Below are 16,360 nucleotides of genomic sequence, written 5' to 3'. Positions count from 1 at the left end.
ACCCCTGTGAGAGGCCAGGTTTACCTGGCTCAGCAGAGAGCCCCCACCCTATGACTCACCTCCATCAGCTCCAGCCTCTCCTTGCCTCTCCTGTGGTTGCCATCACTTCTTTCTGACAGCATCGGGTGTGTCCCCACAGGGTACTATGGAGGGGACTGCATGGACGCCTGTCACTTCAATCCATGTAAGAACAAGTCAGTATGTCGACGGCGGCCAGGTGCCCCCCTGGGGTATGTGTGCGAGTGCAAAGGGAACTTCTTTGGGCAGTACTGTGAACACAGGTGAGTCCTGGGTAGCTCAGAGCCCATTTTCCCCTGCCCCTGAGGTTGGGTCTCTCTCTCCACTGAGAGGCTCCCAGAAGGGTGCTGAAGCCCAGGCCAGGGATCAGCTTCAGCTGGCCTGGGCTCCTGTGCTGTGTTGTCACCAGCCTTTAGCAGGGCAGGTGCCAAGGGGAGGGGAGTGATGTCAGGTGGGGACTGAGGTGAAGAGTGGGAGGGCTGGGCACTAGGTGCTGGTCCCTGTTATTCACAACCCCTCCATATGCTCTCTCCATTGAGGCGGGGTTCCCCCTTGGGCTGCCCCTAGGGTGTGCTCAGGCCCTGCCCCACAGCCATTTCAGGAGTTGCCCCCCACCCCGCCCTCATTGTTCTGCCCTTTTCTAGGGGCTGCTGCCATGCCCAGCAAGCCCCTGCTCTGTCCTTCCGAGTGAGCCTGCTTCTTCCCCTGCTGCGCTAGCCTGGAGCCTTGGCCAGGCTGGGCAGCTCTGTTCTCCATTCTGAGCACGATGATGGGGACACTGCTGCTGGCAAGTGTTGAGCTGGGCATTGAGGGGAGGGCCTCAGGTCACCATGGGTTTGTGTCCCAGGATGGACCAGCAGTGTCCCAAAGGCTGGTGGGGGAACCCGACCTGCGGGCCCTGTAACTGCGACATCAACAAGGGCTTCGACCCTGACTGTAACAAAACCAATGGGCAATGCCACTGCAAGGTAAGGAGTCACAACCTACCCTGCCCTGCCCTGCCCTGCCCTCTCTTGGACCCTACATGCAGCCTCATGCCCTGTCCACCCCTGCACCTGAGAGGTCACCCCGGGTTCCTCCTTCCCCTGGCACTGAGGGGTGGCGCTTGTCCCTCCTGCCTTTGTCAGTCTGTCTGGGGTGTGTTGCTGTGACTCCCTGTCCTGCGATGGCCTTGCAGCTGTCATGAACAGATGACCTGCTAGCTCCCAGGACCCTGGGAGACTCCGCATCGGTCTGCTGGGGAGGAGCTGAGCTCCCTAAATGCCCTGCGTCCCCTCAATCCTGCCCAGCACTTCAATGTCACCTCCTGCTCAAGCCCTGGGCAGGGCAAGGTGCTATGGCTGGGGAGACTTGCATGTAGTCTCCACCTGGGCTGCTGTGGGCAGAGTCCTACTGTAACCACCCTCTGCCCCCACTATCTGCTCTGCCCCTGCTTCCCTCAGTTCTGCCTGTGCCCTCCTCTTCCCATGGGCTCTCCGGGCCTCTCTTCCTCCCCACAGGCCATTCCTTTTGCCAGCTGTACTGACAGGCCTCTCTTTGTCCCCGCCACTCCCCTCTCTGCACCCCAGTTCTCTAACCGCCTTCCCTGCAACTCTCCCATCTCCTGCAGGACTTCCATTACCGGCCCCAAGGCAGTGACACCTGCCTGCCCTGCGACTGCTACCCTGTGGGTTCCTCCTCACGCTCCTGCGACAAGGACTCGGGCCAGTGCCACTGCAGGTCTGGTGTGATTGGACGCCAGTGCAATAACTGCGACAGCCCCTTTGCAGAGGTGACACCAAGCGGCTGCGAGGGTGAGTTGGGAGCCCCTGGCCTGAGTCCCACCCCTGGATCAGGACAAACCTGGCTCTGGGGGCTTAGGGAGAGTCATCTAACCCCTGTGCCCTTTGTCCATGATTCTTTTGGTGAGGCACTTGGTTGCAACAAGCTCCCTCCCCCATGCACCCCATTAACTGCAGCATCTCTCTTCCCATTGGCAGTGCTCTACGACGGATGCCCCAAGACCCTGAGAGCGGGTGTCTGGTGGCCGCAGACCAAGTTTGGCTTCTCAGCCCTGGTGCCTTGTCCCAAAGGTTCCTTGGGTAAGTGATCCGTGGGGGTGGGGGGGGGCAGTGCTTAGAGGGACTCCTGGCAGGAGTCCTGGAAGGGGCCCTCTTCTCAGGCTGACTGAGGAGGCATGAGCTCTTGCAACAACCCCCCCCCACCCCCGCCCATGCTGGGTTGCTGCAGGCCAGAGCTGTGAGCAGGGCAGATCATCTGAGCTGCTCCTGCTGGTCTCATGTTTGAAGCAATGGGCTCCTGTTTCTGTGGGCTGGGAAGAGTGGGGAACAGTCCTTTGAGAGGGGAGGGCACTGTCCTTGGAAATGGAGCATGGAAAGAGCTGTGAGAGTGGAAGGGCCTCTATGAACCCTGCTCCAGATGCCTCTGTGGGGCCTCTCAGTGGGATCCAAGCTGTGTGACAGGAACAGCCCAGGGGCTGAACCCAGGCAGGGGCATGGGGCTCTTGGGAGCCAGGCTCAGAGCAGGCCCAGGATTTTCATCCCCACAAAAAACAGAATGGGCCAAAAGACCCTCTTTAGATCTTGAATCCTTCTTCCTTGCCCATCAGTGCAGTGGGTGGTACAGAGCAGAGGTGTTTGGCACTGCACCCAAAGTCCTGCCAGCTCCTGGCTTCAGTAGCCTGGAGCCAGGGAGGGTGCCCCAGAGCAGGGCCTTGTTGTCCTCAGGGTCCTGGAGCTCAGCCTTAGTGGAGAGTGAAACCCTCCCCAGCCAGCGGAAGGGCAAAGGAATGTGGAGTCCATGGCCTGAGATGCAGGAGGCATCCAGGAGTCTCGCTGTGTCCCCAGAGCCCCGGGCAGTTCTGTGCCTGGGAAGTGCTGTTCCAATAGGGTGGCCAGCACCAATCCCACCCCTCCTCCAGACACCTGCCGGAAGAAGGTCGTTCCTCTCCCCCATGGCTCCTTCCACTCCTAACCGTGTTGCTTCTCTTCCCCATTTTCTCTCCCGCCTGATCAGGGTTGCGGGGTGCAGGTAAGGACCCGTTCCCTTCCCTGCGTGTTGCAAGGGCTGCTTTGCGTGGCTTTCCATTCCCTGCTCCCTGCCTGGCACTCCCATGGTCCCTCCGCTTTCCCTGATGCTTCCAGAGCTGCCAACCATGTTACTAATGCTGTACCTGGCCCTGGCTTCCTTGTACCGCTGCCTGCCCTCAACCACTCTTCCTCTCCCCAAGAAACCTAACCTGCAGAAACCCCCGCAGCCAGGCATTGCCTTGCTACCGTTCTGTCTTGCTGCCTTTATGTTGCTTTGGAGGGCTGGAACTTGGAGGTGCTGCTTTTGCTGTGCTCAGGGGGCTGCTTGCAGGTAGCCCATAGCTTCAGCCGCTAGAGCACTGATGGGGGTTGGCTAAGAGGGCTCAGGACAATAGGGAGAGGCAAGTGGCTTCTGCTGCCACCTGCAACATGACACCTGCTTTGGGAAGGGAGCTACCCCAGTGGCCATAAGAGAGGGAAAGAAGGGAAGAGGAAGTGGAGGGGCTTTGGACAGACATGACATGGGGGAAAGAGGAGGAACCCATTTGGACCAGTCAGGTTGGAGGCAGACATGGCAGGGAGACAGGTGCCTCCAGGCAGAGCTACCACAAAAAGCAGGGAAAGGAACATGGCTGGCAAGCATGCTTAGGCGTCCCAGCTACTACAGAAGAGCTCTCTGTGCCTGGTAGACTAGCTCACGGCTCTTTGGCCAGGCCAGCTCTAGACCTCTGCACCCCATGGCCTGGTTTAGCATTGCCTGTGGGCTTGGAAAAGCAAAATGCTGTCAGCTGACATCATGACCCAGGTGTCTCATCACCCTCCAGGATGGCAGGGACCTGTCTTTCATTAGTTCCTTTGGCAGAGGAATCTAGTTTCCACACATTCTGCAGGATCCCTCCCAAGCTACAGGGACTTCCCAGACTGCTGGAGAGAGGTGGGGGAAGGTATTGTTTGGCCGAAATAAAGGCAAGATACAGAGAAAAAGGTGAGCGCACTGTGTGGCCCTAGCCTCCAAGACTGAGTGCTGTCTGCCCTTTCTGGCTTTGATGCTGTTGTTGATAGCACTAAGGAGAAGAAGTCTTCTGGGAAGACAGGGGTGATGGGGTTAGTGGAGAATGAGCAGGATGGAGAATGCCTGCTAGGTTGCTCAGAGGACCTTCTTGAAGCTATGAGATTTCATAGATTTCATAGATTCATGGACATTAGGGCTGGAAGGGACCTCAGAAGATCATCAAGTCCAGCCCCCTGCCCGAGGGGCAGGAAGTCAGCTGGGGTCATAGGATCCCAGCAAGATAAGCATCCAAATTTCTCTTGAAGGTATTCAATGTAGGTGCTTGAACCACCTCCGATGACAGGCTATTCCAGACCTTGGGGGCTCAGACAGTAAAGAAATACTTCCTTATGTCCAGCCTGAAATGGACTTGCAGTAGTTTATAACCATTCGACCTCGTCATCCCTCGGGGCACTCTGGTGAACAAACGTTCCCCCAGATACTGGTGGTCACCTCTGATAAACCCAGTCCTGGCTCCCCACTGACTCAGATCCTGGGCAAGTTGCTTCCCCTGTCTGAGCCTCCCACAAACACAACAGCATGGATACACTCACCTCCCCGGAGGCACAAGAGTTGTTAGCTCTGGGACATGGCTCCCATGAGGACTGCATGCGGATGAATAGCTGACACCACTGAGGGTGATGGCACGTGGTGGGCTACTGGCCATGTCATTGGAGTGCATGGCATTGGTGTTGGCCTCCATGGCTCAGTCAGTGCTGAGCTCAATGGGTTTCCTCAGGGCCTGGCTGCCAGTGTGGGCACTGCCAATGAGTTTGGGTGTGGGAGGGTTTCCTGACACAGCTGGGTGCATAGAACAGTCCAGTCCTTTTTGTATGTATTCCATGGTCAGAGCTTCCCTGTGTTAAACAAAAGACCAGAGACCTTGTCTGTACTAGGGTCAGTAAGCTGGTTAATTTACCAGTCAAATATTGAGAGTTGACTGGTCAATTGACTGCATATTTTTGACTGGTCAAAGATTATACCAATTTTACAAAAAATCTACTTTTTTGGTAGTTTTTTGACAGAAATATGCTTTTTTATTGCTTTTGACACATTCGTAGTGGAAAATTTGTGCTTTTTCTATCTATTATGTGGACCTGTTGGCAGTTTTTTAGTTTTTGACCAATATTTGACTGGTCAATTGACTGAACTTTATTTGACAGGTCAAATACCCAACCTTAGTCTGTACCAGCATCACTGCGCCAGTCTGACCATAAGGCTATCGTGATACCAGTGTAGCGGGGCCAGGAAGCCTCCCTGTGGGGAGTTCTCTCTCGACATGTCAGATACAAGGCAAAAGAGAAAGATGTGGTGGTATCTGAGCAATGGATGAGGTGCAGGTGTTTCAGTGAATAAATGGATCTGGCCAGGCAGGCTGTGCTATGTTGGTCATATCTTTAGTCCCCTTCAGGGAGGCACAGATCCCTCCATCACTATTCAGGGGTCCTCGGGCCTGAGTCCCAGTGATGCTGACTGGTGTTGCTCACTCCTGACTCTCCTCTCCCAGAGTCAGTTATACAACCTGATACAGGGGACAGGTCATGTGCCACAACTGGAAAACACCTGGGGGCAAGTGCTTGTGGGCAGTCCTCAGTCTGGCGGTGACTCATCCCGGCTGATGAATGAATGGCTACAGAACCTGACAGTATTCACAGAAAATCAGGGCTCCCTCTAATGTGACATGGGTTGGGGTCCCAGTGGGTAGCTCAGCTGGCCTGGCTCTGAGGAGGCAAGCACCATCTCTTTTGATGGTAGTGACAGAAGCAGCAGGTTGGCCCTGGACATGATGCTCTCCTTGCAGGCTGGGAGGTGGGGACTCTGGATTCAAACCCCTGACCTTTGCATCTCCTTTCAGGTTCAGCCGTCCGACACTGTGATGAGGGGAAAGGCTGGCTGGAGCCAGACCTCTTCAACTGCACATCGCCTGCCTTTAAGGAGCTCTCTGCACTGGTAATCCACACTCTCCTTGCACAGATTCATAAATGTTAGGGTTGGAAGGGACCTCAATAGATCATCGAGTCCGACCCACAGGGCAGCAGCTGTCTGCCAGGCTCTTGCCCTGAACAGCTAGATTCTCAATAGTGCTTGAGGCCAGATGTTCATGAGCTCTGCTCTCATCCTGGCACCTAAAAGGGAGCTGGAGTTTCCCAAGGGCTGAGCACCCAGCAGCTCTCCTTGTGACATTTCTGGGCAGGTTTTTCACTGAGCGCCATTGTGACAAACTTTTGGGAAAATGTGACTGACAATTGCAGAAAGGTAGCATGGGTCAGATTATTCCCCCTCCTTCTTTCCACCATCCACAGAGAGTTGACACAGCTGTGCTCCCCCTCCCGCCCCATTCAGCCTGCTGTCAAAATGAATGAAGACTACCTATTGCCTGATCATTAAGACAAAATGATGAATCTTTAAGTTCACCTGACAATTCAGTTTCCAGGAATCTGGGCAAATTATTGCTGCTGGCTTTTTAATTTGCACTCTGTGCATGTCTGTGAAATTCTTTTACCCATCTGGGGAACCTCCTTTGCTTCTAATTTTTTATTTCCTTCTAATCCACTGTTCTGTCCCAGAGAAATGAGCCCCCACAAATCAACAGCTGTGGGTTGTCTGGGGGTCCAGATTACTGTGCTCTGCTGCTCCAAAGCCAAGTAACCTGGGCATAGAACAGCTGAGAGTCAGTAATAACATCAGATGCAGGACTCAGACTGCTCTGGTTATTTAGTCTGCCTCTGTCAGCAGTAATACTGAAAACCCTTGTAACTGGATGAGATTGGAGAGGCCAAAAAAGAAGTATTAGGTGTTCTTTCTTTCAGTTCCTTGAATTTGCACCCAGTAGCTTTAGCTAACATAGCCAGTTTCACTGTGTTTGTGGGCAGTTTCTCAGGAGAAGAGTAAGCTATGCCCTGTGGAACAGGAAAATGCAATAGTCAAGCAGCCAGGCAGGCCAGGGCACATGAGGAAGCACAGCACTAGAAACATGTTTTTGTCATTGTCCAGACTCCAGGTTGATGGTGTCTCTTTAACTACCAGATCCTCCTGCATGAATTTAGATGATCCAAATGCCTTTGTCATCAGGGGTTTCGTGTCTTCCACAGGAACAGTGTGCAAGGGCAAAGCTAGCCAGCTGTCATTTCAGGCAGTGCCTAGTCTCAGACCTCCCACTGGCTTGGTGATTGTGCCTGAAGAGAACCTTTATACTGCCTATCTCCCTGGTTTCCAAGATGGTCCCCAAGCTTGGCTGGACTTGCTGGGCATCAGGCCCTGCTCCCCTTTATCCCAGGGTTTTCTGGGGCTGGAGTGGTGCAGCCACAGCCTGACTTAGCACTACTTGATCTCCTGTCCTTCCTCTCTGCTGGCAGCTGCAGGGCCTGGAGAGGAACGAGACAGAGCTGAACACCATTGAGGCGAAGAAGCTGGCCCTTCGGCTGCGCACAGTGACTGACCAGATGGAGCGCTACTTTGGCAATGATGTCCACATCACCTACCGCCTCCTGTCCCGCCTGATGGATTTTGAGAGCAGGCAGCATGGCTTTGGCCTGACAGCCACCCAGGATGCCCACTTCAATGAGGTGAGTGCCAGGTGCAGTCGAAGGTGTCCTGTACTTCCCTGGCCAAAGGCAGCAGAGCCTATCAGTGCTGTCCCAAGACCAGCCTCAGTGCAGCTTCTTAGGTAGATTCTTGCAGTATCTCATCCCACCCTGCCCATCACTCTGCCTGGCAGGTTCTTCCTCACTGGGGTAGGGGACCGGCCCTGCTGCTTTGTTCAGCCTGTTTGTTATTAAAGAAGTTGGATGCTTCAGGGAGTACTGGGGAACCCAGGGACTGAAATGAAACCAGTAATTCCCAAATAGTGGCCCACTGACTGCTGGCAGTCCATGAGGCTGTGGCACATAGCCTGCAGATCGTACCATGTGCCCACTTTTCAACTACATGCTTGCTGACAAGGGTTCAGAATGGCCCATAAAGAACTGGTGGGATCCAGTAAACCAAGAAAAGGGTGACGGAGACTCTCTAGGAGGAAACCCTTTCTGATACTGAGAAGGTCCAGGGCCTGGGATCTTGTCTCAATGAGAGCAGAAGAGTCTCATGGGGGCTGTGCTTAGGTGTGGACCCAGCTCTGGAGAACGGAGCATCCCAAACGCCCCAGCCTTCCTGGACCAGAAGCTGTCAGTGGGTCACTTGGTGGGGGAGCTCGAAGAGAGGCATTTCACTCTCAAGCTTTCTAAGGACTCTGCCTTTTGGGTCTGTTTGCAGAACCTGTTGCAGGCAGGAAGCTCAGTGCTGGCACCAGAGAACCGTGAGCACTGGGACATGCTGCTGCAGAGTGAACACGGCAGCGCTGGGCTGATGGAGCAGCTGCGAGAGTACACGGGCACGCTGGCCAGCAACATGAAACTCACCTACCTCAACCCCGTGGGCGTGGTGACGCCCAATATCAGTGAGTAGGCTGTGGCTGGGAGTAGTGCCAGGGCAGAGGAGGAAGCCCTGACACCTAAGACAACGGGCTAACAGGGGTCAGAAAGATCAGTGAGACCAGTGTCATGTCTCCCCAGCTAAAGGGGGTGTCAGCTGGTGAGCAGGAAGGGTGGACTTTCCTTTGACTCAGCTGTGCCCTAGTGGAGTGTGATGCTGTTGGAGGGGCTTCAGCTAAGTAGGTATCCCCCTCTCTGGGGACCACACACACTTCCATGGATGTCTGCAGGAGTCGGGGACCATGGGCAGTTAGCCTGAGTCTCCTGGCTCAATGGCAGTCATTCCAGGCCAGCTGTGATCTGTGTCCCCAGCAGTGTCACTTGGTGAAACCAAACACACCTGCCAGTCAGTAGCTGGGCATGGGCTGGGCTCCTGAGATGTACCTCCTCTCCGGCCAGCCCCTATTGGTAACTTCACAGGCAGCTGCTGGGGAACAGCAGTTCTCCCCCAGGAGCACTGTTCCCTCCTGGTTATTCCCTGTAAACCCTTGAGTAAAACGTCTACTCACCACAGCTCTGGGCAGCTCCTCCCAGGTCATAGCCTAACAGAAGGGGCATCCCAGGAGGGCTCCATTGGCTCGAGAACAACCGGGTATGTCAAGATGGCTCCTTCCTGCTTGACGTGTCTGTGGGTTTGGCATGTGCATCCACGCATGGTCCCCTCACTGTGTGGTCATGGCTTGGGGGGGACGTGCAGTGGGGAGGGGGTGCGCACATCTCACAGGGATAGGACTCAGACCTTCCCGCTCACTTCAATTGTGGCCTCAAGCCCACTGCAATGTGTCATCCCAAAGGAAAAAGCCAATGCATTAACCCTGGCTAGGCCTCTCACACTGGGCCCCCAAACCGAGCAGCCCGAGGTCCTGACTCTTCTTCTGCCCCCCATGCAGTGCTTAGCATCGACCGCATGGAGAACCACACCCATGTGCGGAGACGCTACCCCCGCTACCACAGCAGCCTGTTCCGGGGCCAGGCCCTGTGGGACCCCCACACCCACGTGGTGCTGCCGCTTTCATTGCTCACCCCCCTCAAAGCAGAAGGTAAGCAAGTGTCTGACCTGAGCCCCCCAGCCCCAGCCTGGCAGGGACCAGGGCTTCTCTGCTCAGGGCTGCACTGCACAGAGGGCACAGCAGTGCCCGGAGCTCAGTCTTGGCTGTCTGATTCTGTCTGAGTCTCTTTTCCACAGCACCCCACCACCAGCAGGTCAGAGGGCCACTGGGCATCCCCATGTGCCTCACCCCACAGGCTCATATAGTTCTTGATGGGGCCTAGGCAGGAATGAGCAGATCCAGGCTGGCAGGCAGCTCCCTCTGACTCAGTAGCCTCAAGCCAGCAGAAGCTGGGAGCCTGCCCAGTCCCTGAAGGAAGAAAGCATCTTGCATTACTCTTATGGTTGTTGCTGAGACTATGCTGGGCTCTGAAGGGCCTTCCCAGGCTTACAGGAGGCTGCCCTGCTGCACAGCCCCAGAGAGCAGCATCCAGGAGGCAACTCCTGGTCCCTGGAGAGTGGCTAGGATAGGAGAGGGAAGGGGCCGTGGAGCTTTCGGGGCTTCTCAACACAGCCCCAGCTAAAGCAATGTGCTTTATCTACTCTCCTTTTCCAAGAGGCTCCCCTCTGTCTGCAGCATCGTGCCTAGTGAGACAGCCTGAGGAGCCTGTCCTCACTTCCACCGGGCCCTGTGCTCTGTCCAGGTCATGCCCAGAAACCAGTCCCTTCTCGATTTGTGTCTCTGACCCGAGCTCCATCCACAGTGGTTCCGACACCTGCAAGCAGTGAAGGGAATGACACAATGTGGACCTCGCCCCCCAGGCAGGCCCTCCCAGACCCTGAGCCTGCTGTCACCATCATCATCCTCATCATCTACCGCACGCTGGGGGGACTGCTCCCTGCCCGCTACCAGGTGGATCGCCGCAGCCTCAGGTACCACCCACCACACAGTCCTCAGTGTGGCCAGCCTGCTTGTGCTGGGGTAGACTGCAAGCCAGCCAGGTGCTGCCAGCCTGGCAGGGACCAGAGCTCAGGACACTGCTGCTTGCCTGTTGGCTGAGCCAAGCTGTCCGGTGGCCTGTGCAAAAGGAGCTGGGGTCCCTGCCCGGGTCCCAGGGTGTGGGTGTCTGCACTGCTAATGCCGTTCACACAATTGGCATTGCTTGCCCCCATGTGGCAGCTTTGAAGAGAAGACCAAGGACTGGGTAGACCCCAGGGAGCTGGCTTGGGGCAGGGCTGAGTCTGACTGGGTCTCCATCAGTCTCTTCCATGGGCACAGAGATGCCACCAGCTCTGGCACTGCTACTCTCTGGGGAATGGCCTGGTAAAAGCCCAGCTTTGTGATGAGGTCCCTGTTGTCTCTTGCAGACTGCCCAAGAACCCCGTCATGAACTCCCCTATCGTGAGTGTGTCTGTGTTCAGCAACCACACCTTCATCCAGGGCACCCTGGAGGCACCACTGGTACTGGAGTTTCGCCTGCTGCAGACGGCCAACCGGAGCAAGCCCCTGTGCGTGCAGTGGAACCACTCCAGCCTGTAAGTGCCCCGCCAGCGTCCAGGGCCAGCACAGACTCCCCCACTGGGTGTTGCCCAGAGGAGTCAACTAGTTCCCTGCCTCCCCCTCACTGCCATTGGTGCTGTGAAATCCTGCTAGTGAGGGTGTCAGGGGGGAGCAGTGGGGAGTGGAACTGGCTTGACATGGCACCATCTTCTGGGGCAAGGGGATTTGCACCTGTGTGCTGTGAGTGGAACTGGCACATGGCTATGCCCTTGCCACCCTGGGTGGGGGTCCCCAGCCTCAGTCATCCCTGCACCCTTGCACCTCCACATCTGGAGCTTTGGAGAAAAGACCCCCTCCCAGCAGCCAGAGGGTCCCTGAGCTGTAAGGCAGGTGCCCAGCAGGCTGTGACCCTCCCACCCTCGCTGGCTGCCTCTCCATGGGAAGAGATGCGGTATGGAAGACCCGGTCCTTTCAGAGTGCTCTGTGTTGTCTGGTTGCTGCAGGACTGACCCTTCCGGCTTCTGGACAGCGAGAGACTGTGACCTCGTGTACAGGAACACCACACATGTGCACTGCCAGTGCTCCCAGTTTGGCACCTTTGGGGTCCTCATGGACAGCTCCCACCGAGAGGTAAGCCAGCCTCTGCAGAGGGAGAGGGCAAGGGCTGAGGTGGGATGCTGAGAAGGGCAGGCCAGGGTCGTGAGCCATACAGTTGCAGGTAGCATCCATTGCACAGGTGTCACAGAGAGTCCCAGATTGCTTCTCTCTTTGGTGTCCTGAAGGGAGAGGGAGAAAGAGAGAGGAGAGAGACTTTGGAAGCCTGCACATGCCAAGTGTCTTCCATCCTAACTCTGAAGCTTGTTTCTGGCTTTCTTCTGCAGCAACTGGAGGGTGACCTGGAGACCTTGGCCATTGTCACCTACTCCCTGGTGTCTCTGTCCCTCGTGGCTCTGCTGCTGACCTTCTTCTTCCTGACATGTCTGAAGGGCCTCAAGTCCAACACCCGGGGCATCTACTCCAACATAGCTGCCACCCTCTTCTTCTCTGAGCTGCTCTTCCTCCTGGGCATTAACCGCACTGAAAACCAGGTGAGGGGCAGGAGTCAGCCCTTGTGCAGCCAGGCAGGAAGAAGACATCAGACCAGGGAGCTGTGGAGGGGCCTGCTGGCTAGGGGAGAGTTCTGGGGAGTGCTTTGATGGATATATGGTCAGAATGGGGGGCACTGGAAGAAGGAGCCCTGGAATGAGCTTGCCCAGTGGGATGCCCCAAGGTCTTCTGGAAGTATCAAGGAAGAAAAGGAGATTTGCACTGGAAGGAATCTCCCCCCACAAAAAAATGTCCTTGTCTGTTAAACCACATCCATCCTTTCTGGGCTTTATGCCAAGATTCTCACCGCAGACTCAGTCTCTGTTGCCTCCCGGTCCTGCCCTGGTGCTGGCCCAGGTGTGGAGTCCAGGTACAGACTCAAGGGCACTGAGAGCAGCTGGTGGGACAATGAGCTGCCACCTCTAGAGGAAGTGGTCCCTCCCTCCCAAAAGTGAAGATTGTGCTGGTGGCAGGAGAGATTCCCAGAGCGAGGATGGGAGAGCTTCAAGGTCTGAGCTCCAAGTGTCTGCCTCCCTGAGAACATTGCTTAACCCCTGCCCAAATCCCCTACTAACAGATGGGGGAAATGATTGGAGCCAGGCTGCAACTGAGTGAGAAGGTGGTTCATTCCAGGCTTTGCTATTTCCTTTGGGTCCTGATTTCCAGCCCCTGTCTAGAGGAGTGGGACTAGCAGCCTGGACCAGAGGCATCCAGTAGTTAGAGCAGAATGGGGCCCTTGGTGTGCTGCAGGGGTGGCATTCCTGCAGTGAGAGAGGACCTGGCAAGGAAGTGCCTCCCCCATCTTGGACAAAAGGGGCCCTTTTGGGGGGCTCCTCCTGAGCACTGATCTCTTCTCTCAGTTCCTCTGCACTGTGATTGCCATCCTGCTGCACTGCTTCTTCCTCTCCACCTTCGCCTGGCTCTTTGTCCAGGGCCTCCACATCTACCGCATGCAAACTGAAGCCCGCAATGTCAACTTCGGGGCCATGAGGTTCTACTATGCCATTGGCTGGGGGGTGCCTGCCATCATCACAGGTAGGTGCTGCCTACTGGGGAAGACAGGTGCCTGCTTGGAGGGAGGTGGGAAGTGGCTCAGGCCTGGGGCCGTGCTAGGAGCATGCTTAGGATCTCCTTCCATCAGCCCCAGCTGTAGGAGGAGCACTGTGCAGGTTTCCAGGTATTCAGGTACTATCTATCCAGCCAATGAGACAGGTAGGAGGAGATGTGTGTAGAATGTGTGTAGACGTCTATGGGCATCCATGTTTGCAGCTGTGCATGTGCTTGTGGCTATATGGGTCCAGCCAGGAGCATCCCCAGCAGCTCTGTGCACTGGAGATGGTCAGTGAGGTCCAGGCTGGTGTGACAACCATACAGGCAGAGGTGAAGGCCACATGCATTCGTTTCCACTCAGGGCTCATCTCTACTGCTGCCAAGGTCCATCCCAGTGAGAAAGGAGCTGAGCAGCCCCCACTCACACCCCTTCCATATGAGTCCATTGGTGTACACCTGACCAGAAGCTAGCCAGGGAGGGTGCTCTGAACTTATCCTCAGTACCTGCTTCCAGGCCTGACAGAGACAGTGGGTGCAAGAGCGGGCATGGAGAATGAGGCCAGAGCAGCCTGGCTGGTGGACTTCGGAGTCTGCAGACAAGTCCTCAGGCCCCTTGGGCCAGACTCTGCTGCTGCCATGGGATAGATGAGCCCTTGGTGTTCTGGCAGGGCCTCCAGTTCCCCTGATGTGGAACATCAGTGGTCTCAGCAGCCAGGGTCTCCTTCCTCCTAAACAACCAGCAAGGCCTCTCTCCTGTCCTACTTCAGGATGGGCCTGGAGCTCCTGCCATTCCAGGGTGTGCAGCATAGGGCACAGATGCTCTTTGGATGTTCATCTTCATCTGTGTCCCAGGACCTTTGTGCTTCTGGCTGCCATGCATAGCCAAATTGGGCAGTTTGTGCCCTGTCCTGGGGCTCTAAAATGGACCCCATTGATACTGATCTCCAAGGAGCATTTGGAAGTGGCATCAGCCAGTGCTTGGTCCCTGCTTTGGGTTTCTTTGCTGGGAGATGCCCTGGAAATGCAGAGTAAGTCCAAGCAGCTGTGCTTGGAACTAAGCCTTCCCTTCCCTCTCCTCCCCTCCCCAGGACTGTCAGTCGGCCTGGACCCTGAGGGCTATGGGAACCCTGACTTCTGCTGGATTTCCATCCATGATAAGCTGGTCTGGAGCTTTGCGGGCCCCATCACCATCGTCATTGTGGTAAACTCTCACTCTGTTAATATCTGCCAAGCCCCTGTTCTGGGCCAGGCATCTTGGCCTCTTCCCCTCTTGCTCTTTCCCAGGTTTCTGCTGGCTCTTCCACATCATGTCCCTCCCTGTGTGGGTCCTCTCTGCTCCTTGTCCTTTCTTCTCCATGTGCTCCTCCTCCCCTGGACTCCCCTTCTCACCATTCCTCAAGCTCTTGCAGATGGATATCTATGGAAGAAGCTCAGCTCTGCACAAGGCTGGCTGCCCACCCAGTGTGGCAGGGAGGGGCAGAGAGCACCAGGGCCGGAGCAGCAGAGCAGCCTCTAACCAGTCTCTGCTTTCAGATGAATGGAGTTATGTTCCTGCTGGTGGCAAAGATGTCGTGTTCCCCTGGTCAGAAGGAGGCCAAGAAGAAGTCAGTGCTGTGAGTATGGACTGGTGGGATCCCAGAAGGGCTCACCCACTCTGACCGCCCCCAACTGGGGCTGCTCCTGGCCTTGCCTTTTATTGCTCCAACTGGCCAAACACCCCCTGCGTGCACACTCCCTTCTCCATCACCACCCAGACCTCCGTGTCCTTTTTTGTCCAGTCAGTTTTCCCCTCTTGCCTGCTGCCAAGGACAGTCATTGCTGTAACCCTGACTCCTTCCCTGGCTAAGCTGCCATGACTTAGCTTCCTCCCTCCAGGCTGGCCAAGGCTGAAATGCATGACTTCACTCCCTGCCTTGCCCTTCCCATGCACTCCCTCGCCTGCTACCTCACACTCCTCCTCCATCCCCATATCTTCAGGGCTCTGCTCCTCTCCTGCCCCTGTCTCCAAGCTTGTTCCCCCCTGCTCCTACCCTGCTTTGCTCTCCATTTGTGACCCGCTTCCATTCATCCTCCACTTCTCCTTCCAAGCCACACTGTAATGCTGGGTCTGCTTCCCTGTCTTGGTGCCAAGGGACCTGTCTGTGTATGTCTGCACTGCGCTGCATCCGATTTAGAAAGGAAGTTTCTTGGGTTGGGGACTGTGTCATCCTCTGGGCATGGCTGGTGCCCAGCTAAGAGCAGTCAGTATGCAGCAAGTGCAGCTGTGGAGCTGGAGAATACTGCATGTGCCCATGAACTTTTGGCGTGGGAAGGTGGTGCCGAGAGAGAGCCAGGCAGCTGGTGACAGGCGTGTGCTTTCCCTTGTGTTTCTGTCAGAGCAATATTCTAGGTTAACAACACAGTCTAACCTCAGTGTGTGTGTGTGTGTGTGCTTGTCTGTCTGTCTGTCTGTCTCTCTCTCTCCAGCATGACGCTACGAAGCTCCTTTGTTCTGCTTCTAGTTATTAGTACTACCTGGCTCTTTGGCCTCTTGGCTGTCAACAACAGTGTCCTGGCTTTCCACTACCTCTACACTGTCCTCTGCAGCCTCCAGGTAACTCTCTGTCCAGCCTCTGCCCAGGGATGCCAAGCAGGAGCTTAGCCCCTCCTCTTTCCTCTCCTCCCCTCCCAGGATGCCTCCCACTGGACAAGGGAAAGTGAAGGGAAGAGGCAGTCGGATGGAAAGGAGAGTTACAGGGAGGTGGGGAGAGGAGGCCAGGAAACAGGGAGTGGGGGACCAATGATTTTTGCTCCAGCAGGATCCCTCTGTGCCCCCCGCCCTACCCCTGTACTGCTGTGCGACAGAAGAGATCGCTTCTCCCCACCCCTGTGTGTGCCTTGCTCTGCAGCCCTTGGCTTCCCTGTCCCCCTCATATGCTGCTCCCTGGCTCAGGCCTGCCTGGCAGTAACCCAGCAGCTCCCAAGCTTTGATTTCTCCCCTCTGAACACTGACACTGCTGAACCATGTTTGACCCAGCAAGTGACTTGGCAGGGGAGATTCCCTTCTTCTCAGCCTTCAGTGACCCAGTGTAGTTAGAGGGTGAAGGCCTGTCCCTTGAATTGTGGCAGGCTGACCCCTGCAAAAGTCTATAATGCCTCCAATGTGTGGATCTCAGCTACACAATTTAT

The 16,360-nt window shown here is 55.9% G+C and overlaps 1 protein-coding gene across 1 annotated transcript in view; it reads left to right on the top strand.

Moving 5' to 3' along the window:
* Positions 1–16,360, top strand: part of CELSR3 (cadherin EGF LAG seven-pass G-type receptor 3) — a 103,752-nt gene that overhangs the window by 40,135 nt on the left and 47,257 nt on the right. Inside the window, exons 14-29 of the mRNA XM_059715998.1 lie at positions 140–281; positions 866–986; positions 1,628–1,811; positions 1,998–2,099; positions 5,954–6,048; positions 7,455–7,664; positions 8,350–8,533; positions 9,458–9,607; positions 10,320–10,488; positions 10,924–11,091; positions 11,560–11,686; positions 11,938–12,144; positions 13,003–13,177; positions 14,281–14,393; positions 14,726–14,805; positions 15,659–15,785. Coding sequence (XP_059571981.1) covers positions 140–281; positions 866–986; positions 1,628–1,811; positions 1,998–2,099; positions 5,954–6,048; positions 7,455–7,664; positions 8,350–8,533; positions 9,458–9,607; positions 10,320–10,488; positions 10,924–11,091; positions 11,560–11,686; positions 11,938–12,144; positions 13,003–13,177; positions 14,281–14,393; positions 14,726–14,805; positions 15,659–15,785 — 2,354 coding nt within the window. The remainder of the gene's footprint in view (positions 1–139; positions 282–865; positions 987–1,627; positions 1,812–1,997; positions 2,100–5,953; positions 6,049–7,454; positions 7,665–8,349; positions 8,534–9,457; positions 9,608–10,319; positions 10,489–10,923; positions 11,092–11,559; positions 11,687–11,937; positions 12,145–13,002; positions 13,178–14,280; positions 14,394–14,725; positions 14,806–15,658; positions 15,786–16,360) is intronic.

Source organism: Alligator mississippiensis, chromosome 12, assembly GCF_030867095.1.
Source record: "Alligator mississippiensis isolate rAllMis1 chromosome 12, rAllMis1, whole genome shotgun sequence".
Classification (NCBI taxonomy): domain Eukaryota; kingdom Metazoa; phylum Chordata; order Crocodylia; family Alligatoridae; genus Alligator; species Alligator mississippiensis.
The sequence above is the reverse complement of the archived record's forward strand: the minus strand, read 5'-3'. Positions and strand labels throughout refer to the sequence as shown.